Source organism: Scophthalmus maximus, chromosome 12, assembly GCF_022379125.1.
Source record: "Scophthalmus maximus strain ysfricsl-2021 chromosome 12, ASM2237912v1, whole genome shotgun sequence".
Classification (NCBI taxonomy): Eukaryota; Metazoa; Chordata; class Actinopteri; order Pleuronectiformes; family Scophthalmidae; genus Scophthalmus; species Scophthalmus maximus.
Genome location: NC_061526.1, coordinates 85,582 through 105,980, shown reverse-complemented (window position 1 = coordinate 105,980; position 20,399 = coordinate 85,582). Strand labels below are relative to the sequence as shown.

At 40.2% G+C, this 20,399-nt stretch overlaps 1 protein-coding gene and 1 long non-coding RNA gene across 18 annotated transcripts in view; both read left to right on the top strand.

Annotated features, from left to right (window-relative positions):
• The window catches only part of LOC118286501 (pleckstrin homology domain-containing family A member 5-like), a 237,987-nt gene extending 223,269 nt beyond the window's left edge, over positions 1-14,718 (top strand). For 8 of the 16 annotated variants that reach the window (XM_047336451.1, XM_047336460.1, XM_047336458.1 and 5 more), the window contains 12 exons: positions 156-257; positions 382-490; positions 769-815; positions 1,391-1,582; positions 4,557-4,692; positions 5,269-5,420; positions 6,062-6,253; positions 6,620-6,775; positions 6,996-7,115; positions 8,807-8,952; positions 10,320-10,483; positions 12,451-14,718. In XM_047336451.1, coding sequence (XP_047192407.1) covers positions 156-257; positions 382-490; positions 769-815; positions 1,391-1,582; positions 4,557-4,692; positions 5,269-5,420; positions 6,062-6,253; positions 6,620-6,775; positions 6,996-7,115; positions 8,807-8,952; positions 10,320-10,483; positions 12,451-12,485 — 1,551 coding nt within the window. In that variant the 3' untranslated portion in view covers positions 12,486-14,718. The remainder of the gene's footprint in view (positions 1-155; positions 258-381; positions 491-768; positions 816-1,390; positions 1,583-4,556; positions 4,693-5,268; positions 5,421-6,061; positions 6,254-6,619; positions 6,776-6,995; positions 7,116-8,806; positions 8,953-10,319; positions 10,484-12,450) is intronic. The other 8 variants (XM_047336468.1, XM_047336459.1, XM_035610984.2 and 5 more) reach the window with 7 other exon arrangements.
• A 1,582-nt stretch (positions 14,719-16,300) lies between these two features.
• On the top strand, positions 16,301-18,715 carry LOC118286714. Of its 2 annotated transcripts, none has more exons than XR_004785451.2 (3): positions 16,301-17,733; positions 17,835-17,957; positions 18,035-18,715. It is a non-coding gene; the product is annotated as an uncharacterized LOC118286714 (long non-coding RNA). The 2 variants fall into 2 exon arrangements; XR_004785450.2 differs by having other exon boundaries at positions 17,835-18,287; positions 18,474-18,715.
• Positions 18,716-20,399: the final 1,684 nt, after the last annotated feature.

Genomic DNA, 20,399 nt, shown 5'->3' with positions numbered 1-20,399 from the left:
GTGAACCGTTCATTATATTATGGTTCATTATAGGGAGTAAAGATTCAATAATTTAAGTCTTTTTTTTCTGAGAAGTAGAAATTTGGTCATACTCATACATCCACACACACACACACACACTCTGATCCTGCTGTTGGCTGGTGTCCTGGTTTCAGGAGCTGGAGCGCTACTGGAGGGAGTATGACAGGCTGGAGGCAGATGTCACTCAGGCCAAGTCCCACCTCCTGGAACAGCTGGAGGCCCTGGGCAGCCCACAGGTAACACACACACCACAGGTAACACACACACACGATGAAAAACAATACCGTACTTTTGCAGCTACGCCAGCTCAAAAGGTAATTGGATCAATTAATTCAAGTGTGTGTGTGTGTGTGTCCTCAGACAGAGCCTCCAAGCCAGCGTCACATCAAGATTCAGAAGGAGCTGTGGAGGATCCAGGACGTAATGGAGGCTTTGGCCAAAAATAAACCACAACGTTGCTCAGATAACAGTAAAACTCTCAAATAACACTGATTTTACCCTGTGTCTTCTTGAGGACAAAACTGTCATTACGTCCATATATCATTCATGTGACTACATTGCTGTCTCTTTACCCTCAGCACTTTAGTGCTTTCTTCCCCTGTTCTGTCCACAAAAGTATTCTTTTTTTTTCGTGGTAGATGGTTAATTGGATCTTATGGACCTCTCTGTCACTTTATTTTGGAATGGAAAAGGTATTAAAGATGTACACATACTAACTGATTACAATTGCTTTTTGCTTCTCTCCAGCAGATTTTGTTGGTTCTAACCCTCTCTCCTGTCTGCAGAAGAATGAGGTAAGGCAGCATCCCAGCCCACACTCCAATGTCCACATACACCACACTCAAATTTATTTAAGCCTCTGGCTCCAATTATACATGTCTTAAAACCCTTTTTGAAGGGAGAATGATTTTGGTTGTAATAACCAACAGGTGTGCAGAGATATGGATTTTGATCTTCAAGTGATCAATATCACTTGAAACCAAACCAAGGTCAAATCAAAGTAACAAACCCTTAGAGTGTTGAGAGTGTTCTTGAATTCACCAACAAGGAGACCTTTTAGAATATTAAAGTAAATTCTGCTAGAAATTTCTAATCAGTTAAGTCCTGTAATACCATATAACATAAAGTATGTTATATGAAATTTCTCTTTCTTTGATTATATTAGTCCCACTATAGAGAAATTTGCCATGTTACACAAGCAAAGTGGATACTAAAAAAATAGAAGATCAATGAAAAAGTAATGAATGAGTAAAGATGAAGTATAAACACTAGGAAATATAATAAATAGAAATAATATATATAATGTAAACAGAATATATACAGTGAATGATTTCCTTGGAATGAGATTCATTATGTTGACTGTCAACAGACAGTGACGCCACTGCCGCTCAGTCCTCTCAAGGAGGGCAACAGCGTGCCCTCCCGCCCGCCCCTTCCCCAGTACTACGACTTGTCAGATCGGCCCCCCCACGTGCCCCCCCACCACTCCAGCGGCCGCCTGCCCCCCCACACAGTCCGCCCCGAGGACCGCAAGGCTGGTTCTAGGAACGGAGCGCACAGTGTAAGGACTGATCATGACCGTTCATGCCTCCCATGTGTGCTCCCTCCGTCACGTCTTTGGTTCGCTTTGACTGCCATGCATCAGCGCTCTGCCTCTGCGCTCTTCCTTTCAGAGGGTCTTGTGTGCTTAAAACCATTTTTTACATTCATTTGCATCATGCTCATATCTCAGCTCTAGCGTAAAGAATGAATTAACATACAGTGAAGTGACTCTTATCTCATCAAGGGCCATTTTGGTTAAACGCATCTCATTTAAGAATAGTTTTTTTGTCTCTGCCTTTTTTACCCCTGTAATTCATGATACATCCAGCCACCACTGTCACTCACCTACAGTGTCACATTCAGGCCAGTTCTGCTCCATGAATTGATAAATCCATGGGAAGGGGATTTTTTTATTGTATTGGTTTACAGTTTGGTTTTGAGTCTGTCTTTGTGTCGGCACACAAAAAGCCAAAAAACTCTCCCATGAATGACTCTACAAGGAGTTTAGATACCATATATACAATGTATGGATCCTAAAATCCATCTGTTGGACTGGGTCAAGAGCCTGGCAGCAGCATTTTGGACTCATGGATTGATCAAAAAAAGACACCAAGGCTTTGTCCGAAATAACCCCACTCATTCACTTCCCCCTACTCACTATATAGGTTGTAGTGTGCTATAGTGCACTCACCGGCAAAATAAATATAAGATTTCGGACTCTACTTAGGTCGCGCTGGTAATTATGTCATTGACGTGCTAAAGCTGCTAAACTAGCAAGATGTCGTCAAATTGTAAGTGAAAAGATGAAGATGATGCTTGGCCTGTACATTTATTTTTTTAAAAGTGTGTGTGTGTGTATTTATTTGTGCGTGCGTGCGTGCGTGCGCGCAAACATACATACATACATCATCTGAATTATCTGTCAGACTACACCCCCTCCTGGGGAAACTTGGCACAATTTTGTTTTCACTTGAGTAAACAGTGTGATTGTGTTGTCACTTTTATTCACATTTCATACACTCTATTGTCAATATCAACATCTCTGGGATGGCTATTGCACTTAAAATGGATCATTAAAATTAATAGATAAAAATAGATAAATGAATGAATACATATTGAAGAAAATGATGTAAGAAACAGTTTTTGAGTCTGTTTGTCCGGCTCCTTATGCACTTACCAGAAGGCAGGATGTTGAACAAGTGCTGTCCAGGGTGGGCATGGTCAAGCAGCTCAGTTCAGACCGACCAAGTTCCTGTCTCTTCCCGTCTCCTCCCGCCTCTCCAAACCGAGAGTTTCCCATCTCATTCACCTTCTCTACTCTCCATTTGACCATGGCTGGGTTCATGGTCTAAAGCAGGGGTGTGAAACTCATTTCCTCCCCCAAGGCCACATCATCATTATGTTTCCCCTTAAAGGGCCGGTTGTAACTGTATGAATGTAACCACTCCTTTAAATATTGTTAAATATATGTCTCTGCATTTGATAATTATTTATTCAAGTGTACAAATTTGCAGTGTGCATGTACACACATGCATTTACATACATGTAAAAAATATATGTTAGCACATTACTTTGTGTTATTATAACATAAATCCCTTTAATTTATCAGTTTAAGAAACCCACATTACTCCATCAATCAAAGATCAAACTTTCCAAGTGAATAACAAAGACAAATATCATCAAACCCAAGTTATTACATTAACTCTGTTCAACACTTTTTTGTCACAGTTGAGAGGGGCAGAACTATGGTACAACAAATAATTGTGAGCTGCTAAGAACATATGTGACAGATGGTGTGGCATTTTACAAAACCAAATGACTGCAGAGAGCCTTGCAGAAGGCATCTGTCACGGGGGTTGGTCGTGGAATAATGAATTTCGAGTTATTGTTTGGAATGGGTTTGTGGTGGATATCACAAGCAACACTGTCAGGGATCAAGGAGGTACAGAGACACAACACAACCTTTTATTCCAGGAGGTTTTGTGTAGACGGCACCAGTCAAAGCCCACTAAAATGAATAAAAGGGCTAAAACCAATTGAAATAACAATATTCAAATATGTGGGATAAAAGGTTCCTTTCAAATAGATTAATAAACTGAAAGTCCACATAACAAGTCAATCAATAAAGATGGGGAATAAAATAGCCAGGCTCAGGGTTTTCTCCTGTCGCACGCCCTGAGCGTCGCAGAGGACTGTAAACAGTCAGTCACGTTGAGATACCTGTAAAGCATGCTGCAAATTAGCCACCAGCGTTTGGCTACCTAGCCTGTTCGTGTGAACTCCGTCAGCCCCTGAAAAAGGAGGAACATTTCCAAAACAAATTAAAATTGTCAAAAAAAACAAAGCAATGAGCACAGCAGGCAGACTGGAGCCATGTGTGTAGATGGAGGATTCTACTGAAACGCTCTAGGCATAGCAACATTTCCTGTTTTTGACAGAAGAGTTGGAATTATATTTGTCTACTACAACATGTCATCCTAGAACTCAGTTTTTCAGCCTTGTTTCCTTAGTTAAAGTTCTACCTTAAGATTAAAAAAAAGATTTTGGGAATAAAAGTAATAGTATTTATATTTGACTAATATTTATACTATTTAAAATGTTTTGTCCTAAAATGATGAATTAATTATTTAAATATGAATTCTTTAGTATTTTAAGGAATACAATAATAAATTACCAAACATGTTCCCATTGAAGGTCTAAAATTGTTGTTGGGAAATCCCTTTAACCTCTAAAACTCTAGCACTTTCACAGATCTTGTGAAGTTGACACCTGCAAGATTCAAAATTTTCACCTTGCAACAGCAATAGAACATAATCCAAGTCAGGTTAGAGATTTGTTTATTCACTCTTGAACCCTTGAAAAGCTGTTCAATTTCCATTTAGATTAAGTGGGGCAAAGAACCATTGAAAAACCCTGCATTTTGTGTGCATACTTAACATGTGTAAGTCTGTGCCTAGTATGTATTCTGACCCCGAGCGATCTCCCCCTTACAGCAAGCTCCGGACTATCGTCTGTATAAGAGTGAGCCTGAGCTGACCACAGTGAAGGAGGAAGTGGATGAGGCCAATGGTGAGGACAAGGAGAAGACAGACACCTCTGCAGAGAATAAAGACACTGCAGCCTCAAAAGGTGCCCCTCTAATTACTTCCTTGGAACTTTTGCTCTTACACTTGTGTTTCATCATCTAATTTCAAGTGGTGACAGTCACTGTTACCCAAATTATTTTCCTTTATCAGGACTTATGAATGCTCAATCTGTTCTACAGCACATTCCTTTAACATTCCATTCTGAGCTTCTCAGACTTATATGGCATAATTTGTCCAACATGTCCCTCCACCAAGATTCTAAAACGTCTGTCTTGTGTCTCTGGATCTTAGTATTAATAGGATTAAACACTGTCATTTTCATTATAACAGATCATACATTCAATTAATGTTTCTTATCAGTGGAAACACATAACATTTAGGATTTCTCTCACTTGACATCATATTCTTCACGTTCTTATTTTTTAAAGTAAGTAGTCACATTATTTATAAATTGGATTCATGCTGCTGTAGTTGCACGTAAGCACCAAGTAAACAGATTATTATGCCTGAGACTTATTTTGACATGTTTTGCATTTCTCGTGAAATTAAGCATGGTTTAAGGTTCTGTAGCAGAATAAGCAATTAGCCTGACTGCAGTGTTTCTTTGCCAATGTGTAAGTTACAGCATTCCACACTGCCACTCCAACAGTTCCCCCCTACCCGGTGGGCATTGTCCCTCCCAGGACCAAATCTCCCATGAGCACCCCAGAGTCCTCCACGATCGCCTCCTATGTTACCTTGAGGAAGTCCAAGAAGCCTGAATCCAGATCAGTAAGTTTTGCCTTAAGCATCAACAAGTGCATAAAATTAAATTTCTGTTTTTTTATTCGCAAATGTGTCAAAAACAGCTCAGAGGATTGTTGCTTTGTTGACATCTTGTGCAGGTGAACATTCCTTTGCGTCAGAGCTTTTTAGATTCTTCCTCTGCACAATGATACAACATTTTATCAGACACTTATTAAGACCAGACTGTATATTATTTCTGTGGAAAATATTTATACACATAACACGTTTGCTACTGTTTCTGAGAGAATAGTTTCCCCTTTTCCCTTCTGGTTCACTGCCTTTCCTCTTATCTCAGAGGATTTGATGTAACTGTGGCTCACCAACACTACACTTACACTGCATCGCCATACCTCACATATGAGACATACATGCTGACGTCTAAACTAACGTCTAAAGCTTAAAGAGTCGAACAAAGCAGACAGCATACTGAAAATTTCTGCCAAGTGAGGATAAGGCAGCTACAAAAATCATCCTCTGAGGGAGCATGAATGTGTACATTTCAAAATCCAATACTTATTTATTGAGATGCATTAGCTGTCACTGATGTGGGCTAATCAAAAGACATAAACCCAGAGTTTAATGGGAGGAAGTAAAGAATGTAAATGTTTGAGTGTGGTCTTGCACAGGACCGTCCCAGGAGTGCTGTGGATCAGCTAGGTTTTGGGGAGCGAGAAGTGGGCAGAACGAGGATGAGTGTGGAGGAACAGCTGGACAGGATGAGGAGGAACCAGGAGGCTTCTTCGCTCCGAGAGAAGAAGAGGGAAACCCCATCCCGCTCAGCCTCCTTCAGCAAAGACAACCCTTTTGTTAACATGCAGGTGATGTCAAATTCCACCAAACACATGCACATGCAACTAGTCTGCTCTTTTATCAAAATAAAACAGGAACCAACAACACACAATGAATCAATAGTAACTGAATAGGGGAACACACAAGAAAGGTAAGCAATGAATAAATAAACACAAAGAAGAAAACAAATGTTTTTAAGAGTTCACAGGGGCAGACTCATGACTGTTGATCTTGACCCCAAGTAATATTCCCACAGTCTGTCCATGAGTTGTTGAGTTATCTTGCACACACACTACTTTTGCTGCTACGCCAGCTCAAAAGGTATTTCATTCAATTCATTCAAGTGTGTGTGTGTGTATGTGTGTGTGTGTGTGTGTGTGTGTGTGCTCACGCAGACCCGTGCACAAACAGAGGGTGCCTGTCCAGACCCTGTAAAGCTGGAAGCAGCTCTGCAGCAGCTGAAGGTGTCTCACATGGAGCAGAGCAGCCCAGTTGCTGAGGCTGCTTGGGCTCACACAGACAGAGCACTGATGGAACCACAGCATCACAGGGTTTGTTAACAGATTTTTCATAACTTAGCCACATTAAGTTGGCTGTTATCTTCAAGATCAACTGCCAACCAACTGTAGCAACATCACATTTCATTTTCAAAATCAATCTATGTTTTCAAAATTCTAAAACCTTGACAGAAGAGTATGAATGAACATGTTTTTATCAGTTGTCATGCAAACAATTGACCAGTTCATTACACCATTCTCTTTTCATATCCAGGAGGTGCAGGGAACAGAGAAGGTGAAAAATGACAAACGTGAGGAGACACAGCAGGGCAGGGCTGTGACGCTGCACAGTGGGAAGGAGCAGCAGGCCGAGACGAACAGCATAGACAATGAGGTACTGTAGGACTGCTCAGACAATGTGGACTTACAGTAGAGGCTTATCATTAAATCAGGCTTTTACTAATTTCACTCAACAATTTTACTTTCCCCTGAAAGTAAAAAAATTACTTGTCATGCCATGCAAATATTATGCTTTAAGTATTTTCATTACTGTCACAAATCCCATGAAAATAATCTCAATGTTTTCTCGGACACACGTACCCTGTCTGTGTGGCTCTCAGCTCCTAACCCACTGGTTACTACTGAAGACATTAATATTTCACTAAAACAAATAATAATAAAAAGGACCCAGTAAGTTTCTAAAACAGCTGATAACTAGTTGTTTTTTTGTAAACATTACTCAAACAGAAAGACATTGTGCAACTATTTGGTGATGTAGTGAGTGTTTTAGGCAGCAGGACATTGTGTGGAGGACTGAGTGAAAACAAACAATATCTGTGTTAAACATACCACTGGCCCATAATTAAAGTATAAATGAGCTCATGAACATGGCATAACAATCATTAGAAAAATAGTTAGAAAATTAGAAATTAGAAAATATATGGTAACTGTCAGGGTGGAAGTCACTAATGAATATAGTGGTTCAGTAGTTCCTGCAGTCAGCTGGAGGCTGCAGACAGTGGAGAATCAAATTAACCATAAACAGTTCTTTGTGTTAAAGTCAACGTTGATAATGCCAGATCTGTGTGCCATGGTGGCTGTAGCATCTCTGAGTGTAATTTGGGGGCAATAAGAGAGGATTTGTACGAAATCAGAGGAAGAGAGGTTGGCTTTGGCCAGAACTGGTAACTGATTCTGGACTGCTCTCCCGTGGGCAGCCAACTCCATGGAGCCTCATTTGTGCATTTGTTGCTTTCTTTATTTTATGATTTGTCATTTATCTGCTCATTTTTTAAACTTAATTTCATTTTCTCTTTTTCTTTGCTGCTTTATTTATTTACATGTTTGCCTCTGTTATCAGATGTAATTGATTGTTAGCCAATATCAACATTATTATTATTAACATTATTTATTTTAGGTCAAACAAAAAGAATCTTTGTTAACACAATAATACGACAGTATTTTTTTATGTCCCAAAAAAATATACACATCAAAAGGGTTGCACTGCATGTAACAACAATGACAGCATACCTAGAAGCAGAATGTAAGTGATCTGTTATAACCATTGACCTTGTCGGTACCAGTAGTCCTGAGGCAAAATATGATTCCTGGTTTAGGTTAGGGGTTAGGGTGTGAACTTTGGGGCATCTAGTAGTGAGCTTTCAGATTGCAACTAACTGAAATCCCCTCAATTCACCTTTCCTCTTTTGAAGTGTGGAAGAGAAGCTACCTTCAGGTTACATAAAAATGTGAAAGGTCCTATCTAGAGTCAGTTTTTGGTTTGTCCCTTCTTGGATTCTGTAGAAACAGACTCTGGGGCAGAGGACCTGCTCCTGCTGTAGGAGGGCTCATTCTAAGGTAACAAAAACAAAACAACTCTTATTTTCAGGTGATTATACACTAATGAAAGCATCTTTATGAATATTAAATTCCATTTCTGCTGATAGATCCTTCTAATTGCTACATACTGGACTTTTAAGATCAGGGTTTGGGTTTTGGCTAGGCTGTCCATAATGAATCTAAGTCAATGCAGTGTCCTAACAAAGATTAGCTGTGCAAATTTGTATTTGTGTCTGTGTGTTTCAGCTGTGTGAAAGTCAGAGGGTGGTGATTCTGGACCTGGGCACAGAGCCTCAACATGTGGAGATCTTAAACCTTGAGCCCTTTGAGGATGACGAAAGCAGAAAGCAAGATCTGACGAGCTCACCGACAAACACCACTACTGAAAACAGGTGTGTGTGTGTGTGTGTGTGTGTGTGTGTGTGTGTGAGAGAGAGAGTGTGTGTGTGTGTGTGTGTGTGTGTGTGTGCGTGTGTGCGTGCGTGCGTGCGTGAGTGTGATAGCTATTGTTGACAGTGGTGTTATAAGGGAAGAAAAAACAGTCCAACTACAGAAAATACAAATTTGATCAATGGGAGCCACACAAACCTCTTTGATTGACTGATGAAGACATGTTTGTCATCATCAGTCAAGGGAATACCCCAAAACACACTTTAATTTACAATTGCATTAAGTTCTTTTTTCCAGACACTTCAGGGCAGAGGAATATTCACTTTAATGTTTGGAAAGGCGCATATGTTTTCTTAAAAATACCTGGCAGGTCATTGGATGAACCATCTGTCTGTCACCGTCTATCAGTGAGGACAATGAAAAGATCAAGCAAAGCCTTCAGTGCCGTTCTTTGCTATTCTTTCAGTGTAAAAGTACTCTCCAGTTGATATAAAGCCCTTTCACACTGGCCAAAAAAACAGTTTAAACCCGCTAACACCCGGCGTTTTCTGCAGTGTGAAAACGTTTAATCGCCATTCACCCCGGGGTCAAATGACTCTGCAATAGACCCGGGTAATAATCAGCTTCACCTCCGATTGGGATTGATGTGAAAGTCACACCCCGGCTAATTTGCGCGATGACGGAGGCAATGAAGGCTCGACTCCTCTGTCGGTAAATGCTGTTACCTCCACCAGCTGTAGTAAAGGCACCTCTCGCATGTAGCTAGCTCGCTTAGCCTAGCATTGGCTCGTTGGTGGTAACAACTAACACAATCCAGATCACCGATGAGGTTTAGAACTTGGCGCTTTATTTCAATCCTTCGGCGGACATACACGGCCTCACCAGGCGGTCTCTCATTACACAGTGGCCATAAACTGTCGGTAACATGGATGATGTGCGGAGCCCATTCTCCTTGGGATGCAGCTACGGACATAAACACAGCGCCAACCTCCTTCTTCTCTCATACACACACACACTTCAAAACCCATATGATCACCTGCTTAAAGGGGCCAGGCAGGGCTCGTAACACTGCGCTGAGTTTGCAAACTTTGAAAGAGTGACAAGTACAAGATATAAGGTAACGTTGACCACCGGCTACCATGCTTTCTGTTGTTTACTACACTGTTTTTCTTCTTTGTTTTATGGCTCGCACCGCTCTCTACCGCCATCTATGGCCGACAACTGTCACTACACGATCATCAGATCCTGGTCTCCTCGCAGTGTGAAAGTGGCTCATTGCCGATTAAACGCGGGGCCAACCCGCGTTTAAAAAACTACCAGTAATTTTGGTGTGAAAGAGGTAATAGTCTGCTGCCTCTGCTAATTGTAGCCTCCACACCCCTGAGCCTGAGATGACCAGCCCAGAGCCCAAAGAGGAGGAGGGAGACCTGAAAACGCAAACCAGCAGAGAGCAGAAGCTGGAGAGGAGCCTGGACTCTTACAACCAGCTCACAGGAGATGACAAGAAACAAAACAACAACAACCTGTTAGCTTGTAAGTGAAGACTCCTTCCATCATGGCTCTACATGTGACCTTCAAAGTGAAGGCACCTGCTCATGTTCAGAACACATTTTTCACATAAATATTATTAATTAATATAATTTCATAGATTTCATTACAGTATTGAAATAACTTTTCCATTCTGAAACGCTCATAGGTGCACTCAAAGATCCTCTGACATTTGAGAATATATAGTTGTCTCCTTCAGAGCTTTGCATTAAGATCTCTGTTGTCAATCAAACTGTATAGAAGACACCCATGCAGACAACCAAAGAATGTCTGTTTGAGATGCCTTCTCACCTACTGACAGACTTTGTTCGAGGGAGCTGGCTGGATAAAGTCTAGAAAAGTTCAAGGTTGCAGTACATGTTTGAAAGCAGCTCTATTACTATTCCCTCTGGCTATACCATTTTTTTATTTTAAAACAATGTTTTTCCAGACTAGTGTTTTAGCTCTGTATCAGAAATAATTTCCATCATTATTAAGAAATCTGAAAACACATATCACATGACCTTTTGCATTCACTGGCAAGTGCATGTAAGTATAAAGAGATCGCAGATTGTCTACTCTAGAGTTGGTTGAAAATGCTACGAATGACGAACAACAATGGTGAAAGAGGAGGGTTAGCAATGCTTAGTAGTAGCTGAATAGAACCAATTAAGCTTCCACATCAAAGCACAGGAGTTTTTAAATTAAAAAAGAGGCCAACAGTGTTTTCTAAAACATTCTGGTAAATGATGTGTTTTAAAACTAAGATTTGTTAGTTTGGACCTCAGTGTATACTTTGAAATTGATTCAATACAATTTAAATGAGTAATTAAGATAAGTTTTTGTTCTATGATTACATAGGTTGGGTTTTAAGGCCCCTGATTATAAGACTACTATAAGGCTTCCTTCTTACAGAAAAGAAAAATATTTAAAGTAAAAAAGTTTAAACAGAAGAGCTTTATTGCAGCTTGGAGATTGTTTTTAGAGATCCAGAATATATATAATATTGTAATATTGTACAATATGCAGCATAATTAATTATATGAAAGTAATTATATAAAAAAATATATATTTTGATGTGCCTTCTCTGGTGTGCAGAGCAGCTTTCCACCAGCTGTATCAACATGTGTGTACAACATGCCCATTGTCATTAGATCAGACTATTTTAGGCAGTGAATATTTTTTTGTATTACAAGTTTTCTGTAGTAGATAAGTACTAATTTCCATATTATTATTTTTTAAATGCACTAATTAAACTACATTTCCAGAACTGGAAGTTGAAAACTGGATAAGCCCAGGCTAGAAATTCTTGTTCCATTGTGTTGACATATTAGAGCCAAAGGTTTTCCATAAATCAGAAAAAACTGTTACAACCATAAACAAAATAAATTTTAGCCAGGTTTTAGGAATAAAATTATTAGTTATAAATGATATATGACTAAACATAGACAGGACTAAAACTAGAAGGTTTGGTGTAATTGAGTGATACGGAAGTACAGATTTCTTGCCCAGAGGATGAGGAAAAATCTCAACTTATATGATATGTATTTATTGTGAAGTAGAATAAAAACCTAAATGTATATTTGGAATATTTTCTTTCCACTTTTCTGGAAGGAAAAAAAATATATTGGAAGCAAAGAACACAAACACACCACTGTGGAATCCAATCAAATTAGAGATTGCATAAACATTTTTCAAACAGGCAAAAACTGCTCTTTAAAAAAAGATTAATAATAATAAGACTTACAAAGTGTATGTAACTGTAACCATAGACATATTGTTTCTTTATACCCTCCATGCTTTCTGCAAGACCATCATTGTCCTGAATTCTTAAAAACTTTCTGTACATGTTTATTGATTGTAAGTCTATTTACTTTAACTCTAGTGGCTTGAATTGCTAGCTTAGTTATTCTTTTCTTTCTTTATGACTTGCAGTTATATCTATTGCCCCTTCCCCCTTCTCCTCTCTGCAGCGCAGACATTCACCTTGGTGAGCAGCGACACGTGAGAGACACAGGCCTTCATTTTCACACTGGCATCCCGTAGAGCCCAATTGTAGCAAGCCAGCACAGAGCATGCTCCATGGCTTCTTACAACAGAACAACTATGATAGTACTGTTACATGCTTACAAGGAGACTGAGACTGAGGGGACAGCAGCCCTGCTAACAGACTGGACCACACTTGGACCACCATCACATCCATACAGAGAGAAAAGCAGCTGTATTGTATCTTTAACACCTATTAGATATGTCCATGCTGACATGTCTTGAAGCTGAGGGTTCATTCAAAATGGTTTATTATTATTTTTGAAGGTCACAAATGATTTATGTTCAAGCTGAAATACATCTGATCAAGGCCAGAAATGTTCTACAGTTTATGCCTGTATAAAAGATGATGAATTAATTGATAATATTAATATTACAGCAAACAATCTTTTGGTTCCCAATGAGTTGCCGGAAGCATAGGGGAAGCTTGGATTGATTTGCCGACCTTTGGGTTGGTGGACGACCGACTCTACCTCCTGAACCACAGCTTTCTGTTTTCTTTGTCCCTACATGACTCCTGAGGTGATCATGACAGATTAGCGGCAGCATCATTTGCAGTAGGTCATTGTACTGCAACACAGGTAATATTGGAACATTGTTTTGTTTTTTGCTAACTATCTTAAATCAATGTCCTTTGTATATTTCTACCACTTCAGGAGATAATGGGGTCACAACACTCTGTCACCTTTATTTTGGGGGTCAGGGGGCTCAACAGTTTGGGAACCTCTGCTTTGGACCAGCTCAACTTTTCCTATCAAACGGAACCAGTATAGGCACATTGTGGACACCTGTCCATAGTGATGTTCCAGGTATATCCAACTCATAGGAGGACATTATGTCACAGTAAACACAAGGGAACAGTTACTCACTGCAACACTGAGTGTGTGCAACACATTTGATCAGGAACATGATACTTTCTTTCTGCCGCTGCAGCCTGATACAAGCCACTGGTAAATGTAGTTAGAGTGCATTAGTCCTTTCTGTTTAACTGATGAACCACTGTGTCCTATTTTGCAGTTGATACAGAATATTATCTGTGAAGTATCCAGTTAGACTGCAACATAAACTCGGCGTGTTTTTAAAATTTTGTATTTCTTGCCATTGATCCAGTCGGGAGGAATTAGACAATGTTGTTTAGTTGGTTGTCAGCTACCATTGGTTTTTCTGTCTTTATTTTTAATTCCGCTTCAAGAATTATAGTTCTAAATATAAAGAACTTAACCATTTCACATGTACGACTGGTTTTGGGGGTAATATATATCTGTAGAAACATGTTGCCAAATGCATACACATGTCAATAAACACAACATTTGATAACCTATTTAAGTCATCTTAACACAATGCATATTAAAAATAAAGAATATTCTACTGACCTGGAGGTGGGGATGTGAGCTGTTACCTGAGTTGCTGGACAGCTGTATATAGGAGCACTTAAGATGTTTCACTGCAAATTGGCTAAGCACCAAAAAATGACATATGCAGTGCTTTACTTTAAACCCAGTGATCACTGATGGTCTTGATTTTTAAACCATTCTAATTTAAATTATTTGTTGATTTGATACCAGAGGATCCCTTATCGCTCTATTTTTCACATCATTTGCACTTGCATCATAACAGATTATACATATATAAATATATAAAAAGTATAGAAAGATACTTAAAGCAGGTTTTTACTTCAACAAGGTGCCACTTCGTGCTGCTCTTTTTCTCTTTTTTTAACTGAACTACATATCTCGCAGAAGTTGTGATTATTTCTGAACATCCTGAAGTCCGTTGGACGACACGCAGGATGTGAATGTATTGGATTTCCCATCTGTCTTTGTTTCTCTCTCTTTGGTTTACATTACTTAGAAGATCTACAGGGAAAAGGCTGAAGGACATGACACAGATCACCACTTTTTGGGTTTGAATCTCATCTGGGTGGTAAAGAATAGGAGAATAGCACATGTACGAAGCAATAAGTAGGACTTTGGAGCACCAGGATATAAAATAAATTTAAAAGAGAAGGATAAACTGTAAAAAAAAAAAAAAAAAACTAAATAGAACAAGATATAATAATTTATGTACACTCTGAAAAGAAGCAAGAGAATATTATAACTACAATAGGTTATTATTAATATTATTAGGGTCAATATGCAAAACGTTCATAGCCATCTGTTTTATATCATGTGAAATAAATGTTGATGTTCTTAAAACATGCATGTAGCTGTTCTTTCTTCGTCCATGTCAGCTTGACTTCTGCTTTTAAATACTCTTAGTTTTTGTTTGTGCCTTTATGTGACTCGTTATCTCCTGCATAAAAGCTGTGACTCGTGGTTAAACACTCGGACAGTTTCTTCTATGACTTTGTTTAGATCTTGTTCGGTGATTCCCCTGAAGCTGATTTAGTCTTTTCTGATCGTTTTGCTCAGTTTCTGAGGCAGGCAGTGCCAGGTAAAAGTCCTGGAACCAAGGGGGTAATTTACAGTAATTTCGCAGTATTGGATCCCCCCACCTTTTACCTTCCAGAAACTAACGTTATATTTAAACCAAACAGGAGAATGTGCAGGGACTAGGACCACGCGGAAACACCGCCCACTCAAGCTCCCGTACCCACTCACCCTCCCCTCTCCTCTCGTGCACTTATTCAAACCATAGACTGTATATAAACATGGACGTACTGTAGCGTCCGTGACGTCAACCATTGGTTTCTGCTGGCTGGTTTTGAAGCCCAAAGTGGGCGGTTCCGCAGCGGCTCAGCCGTCGCCATCTTGGCAGGGCCTGACTCCTCCTTAACCCGGCTAATCCAAATATGGACATAGAGGTGGGCCAAATGCAGACCGGTCGCTGAAACACGCACACCTACGTCGAAGCTTCCCAGCTAGCTGACGCTAAGGAGCTAAGCTAATAAGCTAGGCTAAGTGCGAGCCGGATAGGCCGCGGCCCCGAAGCTGCACCGGGTCAGTACTGACTGCGGTAACGTGAGCTCCGGTACCAGTCGTCCCAGCCAACATTACATGTGGTAAGTAACACTGGAACAACGTTTGAAATAAATATTTGCTACTGAAATTATAAGTCTTAAAAATTATGTTTTTTTTATTTGTATTAGTGGTAGTTTGCACCACTATATTTTGATTCTAATAAATTAAATCAAATAAACATTATCTAAACAAAAGTTAAAATGTGTTGGTTAGTGTTTTTGGCATACAGTAAATGTGTTATTGACACTGGCTTGTAGTCTTATTTAATATTGTCATTTATTTATTTATTTTGGCCTCAAGGGACATACACAAACACCAAACAAGAACACAGATCAAGTTTTCACACTGACATTAGTCCGTGGTGGTCTACTTTACCTGTACTGCTAGAGACATTACTGTACCAGATTATCACTTTGAATATGACTGTAAGAAAGGCACTTTTATATTTGTTAAAGATGTTTATTACTTCCAGCACATTGGTTTTTGTTCAGTTCACCTGTGATGCTTCCACTAGCTGCACAAAACAAACCAGTACTAGTCGTAGCTGCTTGACTTTACAGTTATATAGTCTGTCTAAATATAAAGTATTAGAGACTGTCATCTATATTCTGAGATGTAGCTCTTTAGTTCCATTTATCCTACATTTGTGACATAACAGTGTTGAGCTGCAGACCTTGGCGTGCTGTTTGGCTGGTGGACTGGGGTGGAAAAGCCTTCTTCCACTCTGTTTCCACTCCGTGAGGAAGAGCAGCAGCTGACGTCCTCATCATCCACTGTGGTGACGACAACCTGAGGGAGATCGGTAGCATCAGGCTGGTCCACATGAAGATGACCTGCAGCAGACTCACCTCCAGCACCTTGTGAAGGGGACCTGTAACTGCTACAGTTGGCAGTGTCACTGCTATTGAATTTGGCCTTCAGGTCACACTTTGTTAAGCCTAAACAGATCCCTGATAAGCAGTAAGCATCTGATAAGCGTTTTAGCGAGCTAAGCTAACAAGCCAGGTACCGAGCTCAGACACCGACACCCGCTAATTACTGCAAACACAGAACAATATTATCATTTAACTTACCGAAACAACAGGAGCACAAGCTTCCTGGACTTCTCTGTTGGGACGACTGACCGCAGAGCAGGCGTATTATTCATCCGGTAGTAGGTTGAAATGTTCTCCGCAAGGCTCCGACACAACGGTCGAGAAGTCCCGATCAATGACCAAACAGCGGCGTCACCTGTCACTCAAGCATCCACGCCCCTAATTATGCAGAATTTCAAACCTTAATATAATATAAATGGGCGAGTTATAAAAAAATGGTGTCATCAAACCCTACAGTGAGTATCAGTACCCTAGCTGATTCACAGCCGCCGCAGAGGAAGGACAACAGACCCAGGTCTGATTTGCAACTTCTGTTTGCAACCGCCGAAAAGACGAGCTCCACAAAAAGAAATCAATAGGTTCACTGCTCTTAACTGTAGTGTTACCAAAATCACACCAGTCAAAGATGAACTTCCCATGTTCACAATACAGCTCTTATTTTGGACAGAAAATGCTTTCTGATAATTTTGGTGAATTTTTATTTGATATCATTTTTAAAAACTTCACTACTGTACATTGCAGAGTCACCAAATCGGTTCACACAAAGATCTACTTCTGTGGTCACATGACAGCTTTTATTTTGGGTATTAAGCTTATTTTAGGTTAAAAATGGTGAGTCTAACTGGAACCATTTTATAAGGCAATTTGAGAGTAAGTGGTCTCTGTATACTAAAGATACGGGACAAATGTTTATATAAACATTAATTCTTGTAATCACTTATGTGACAACAGAAAATATTTTTATACCCAAAACATTTAGAATAGCGTGCTTTGTACATGAGATCTTTGTGTTTTCTCTATTTGAACAAACAAAAGGTTTTAACAAGTATCGTATTATGTCAGGTCACATTTGAAGACTATGACGGAGCCATTGGATTTGTTAATATTAGAAAATGCTCAATGGAAGTTTGTGGGGAGAATACAGCTACTTTCAGTTTTGTGTATCTTGTCAATTGTGGTTTTGAAGTTTTATATATATAAATAAAAATTATTATGTTGATTTAGTTTCTGTTGCTGTTGCTGATGTATCTTAAGATGGCATTTTACTTTTTCAAACAGTATCTTCATGCCCTTTCAAACCACATTTTTTTGTGGTTGATCCTCTGCAAGGGTCAAATGAATTTGAGGACTCCAAACAGCCTGGCCACAGATTTGGGTAATAGATAAATAGATTATGAGAAAACGAGTTACAAACATGTAGTTAAGCCATCAATAAGCACAAAAATGAAGCAAGATTGATTTCCTTTCATTCCGTAGACAATACTTCAAGATGCGCCAGAACAGATTTGGGAAGGAAGACTGGGTCGATATCAAGTTGCAGCCTGGAACCATTACCCATACCAAAAGGATGACCCCAATTGTGGGATCTTTGTGATCCAGGTCATTGTAGGCAGTATGTTGTCTGGATTTATTCTGTATGACCACACAGTAAATTAACTGTTTTGCCATCTGCACAGATGGCCAAGATGACGGTGATGGGATTTCCAAATATACCACAGGTGTTTCACATTGACCCAGAGTAGAGATCTCTTCAAAAACTAAGAAGAGACATGGCAGAAGAAATTCTGAAAGGATCAGGTACTGTTTAAAATATTTGAGTAAGGGGAAGAAAACAGTAATGCTCTTTTTAAATCTCTCAGTTTCAAGCGATGAGTTCCGCTCCTCTGTCGTAATAAGGACCTGCCTAAGGATGCTGTTAATGCAGTTTGGGTGAGCATTAATGTTTAATTGTTTTGAAACAGTTATAAATGATCTGAATGGTGGATTATATATAGGCTGGAGTGAATTTCATGGAAAAAATATATGTTATCGGGTAGTGTGTACTTTAATGCATTGCAAATTAAAATTTTCTTAATGTTATTAATATTTGATAATTTTATATTCATCCCCATGTAGATTCAGTGTGGAACCTGTACATGATGGTTTCACACGCATTGCCTGGGAATGACAGCAGCACAAATATCAAGCAAGGATAACCCGTGCTATTGTTTGCTGTGCAACTAAGGACACTGTTGGTACTGTATGTTGGATAACTATAATATTAATAATAATTTCATTAATAAAGCACTTTTCATTGCTAAAAGCAATCTCAAAGTGCTACAGAGTAGAAATAAGACAAAAGAAATATTTAAAAAATAGGTTTAAAAAGAAAAAAAAACATCTGTAGAAGAAAAAGTAAAAAAAATTAGGGGAATGCTTGTTTAAAAATAAAGGTTTTTAGGCCCTTCTTAAAAGAGAGAGTGCTTTGTGGAGCCCTCTGGAAGGGAATTCCACAGGCGAGGAGCGGCTGAGCAGAAGGCTCGATCCCCCATGGTGCGAAGCCTGGTCATGGAGGGGTGAAGGGTGAGGGTTTTGTTTCCTGAGCTTGGGTTAGGAGATTTGTGGTGAGAGTAGATCTTTGAGGTAGATAGGGGCATTGCCATGGATGCACTGATAGGTGAGTAGGGAGATTTTGTAATCAATCCTGAAAGAGACAGGAAGCCAGTGGAGTGAGTGAAGAACGGGTGTAATGTGATCATATTTTCGTATCATCATCAGGATCCTAGCGGCGCTGTTTTGGACGTATTGAATCTTTTGAATGCTCTTGCCAGGAGTCCCGATGAGGAGAGCGAGGAGTAGTCCAGCCTTGAGGAGACAAAGGCTTGGACAAGGTTTTTGGCATCTGACAGACACAGTGTGGGACGGAGTTTAGCAATGTTCCTGAGGTGATAGAAGGAGGTCTTGCACAGATGTTCAATGTGGGTGTCAAATGTAAGATGAGGGTCAAATCTTACACCCAGGTTGGTGACTGTTGATGTCAGGGCTATATTTTGACCAGAGAAGGTGATTTGGGTTATGGGGGATGAATGGACCTGTTGTGGTGTCCCAACTAAAATTGCTTCTGTTTTGGAACTATTAAGCTGTAGGAAGTTTTCTCTCATCCACGCCTTTATCTCCTCAAGGCAGGAGCCCAGTGATGATGATGACCATGACAGTGAGGCTGCAGATGAGATTGGGTCGTTTTTTTATGTAGAGCTGTGTGTCATCAGCGTAGCAATGGAATGATATTCCATGCTGGCTGATGATGCGGCCAAGGGGAAGAATGTAGAGGATGAACAGAGTGGGGCCAAAACCGACCCTCAGGGGACTCCACAAGTGACAGTGAGTATTTGCAATTTTGCTCCTCCCAAGGAGATGTATTCTGTTCTTCCAGACAGGTAGGACCTGAACCAGCTCAGGGCGGAGTCAGATAGTACGATGGTATGTTGGAGGCGCTGAAGGAGGATGTTATGGTCAACCGTTTTAAAAGCTCGAGACAGATCCAGAAGGATGAAGAGCAATGGTGATCCAGTGTCAGCCGCCATCAGCAGGACGTTTGTGACCCTGACCAGGGCTGTTTCGGTGCTGTGGGCGGAACGGAAGCCAGACTGGAACTTCTCAAATAGGGAGTGAGAATTTAGGTGGTCCTGAAGATGTGCGACGACTACTTTTTCCAGCACTTTGGTCAGAAATGGGAGGTTGGAAATGGGCCTGTAGTTGGCAAGGATTTCTGGGTCTAAGGTGGGTTTTTTGAGGAGGGGTCTGATGACAGCAGTTTTGAGAGCGGATGGAACATATCCAGCCAGGTGTGAGTGGTCGATGACTTAGAGCGCAGATGTTGGATTTTACCAGGGCTGTAGGAAAAGGGTCCAGGGTACAGGTGGAGGGTTTCATCCTGCGGATCATGTCCTCAACATCTCGCTGAGAGATCTTGGGGAAGCAGCAGAGATGCTGAAAAATCTCAGGAAGTGGGTCGGCGGTAGGGACTGACAGAGCAGGAAAGCTGGAGAGAAGAGAACGGAT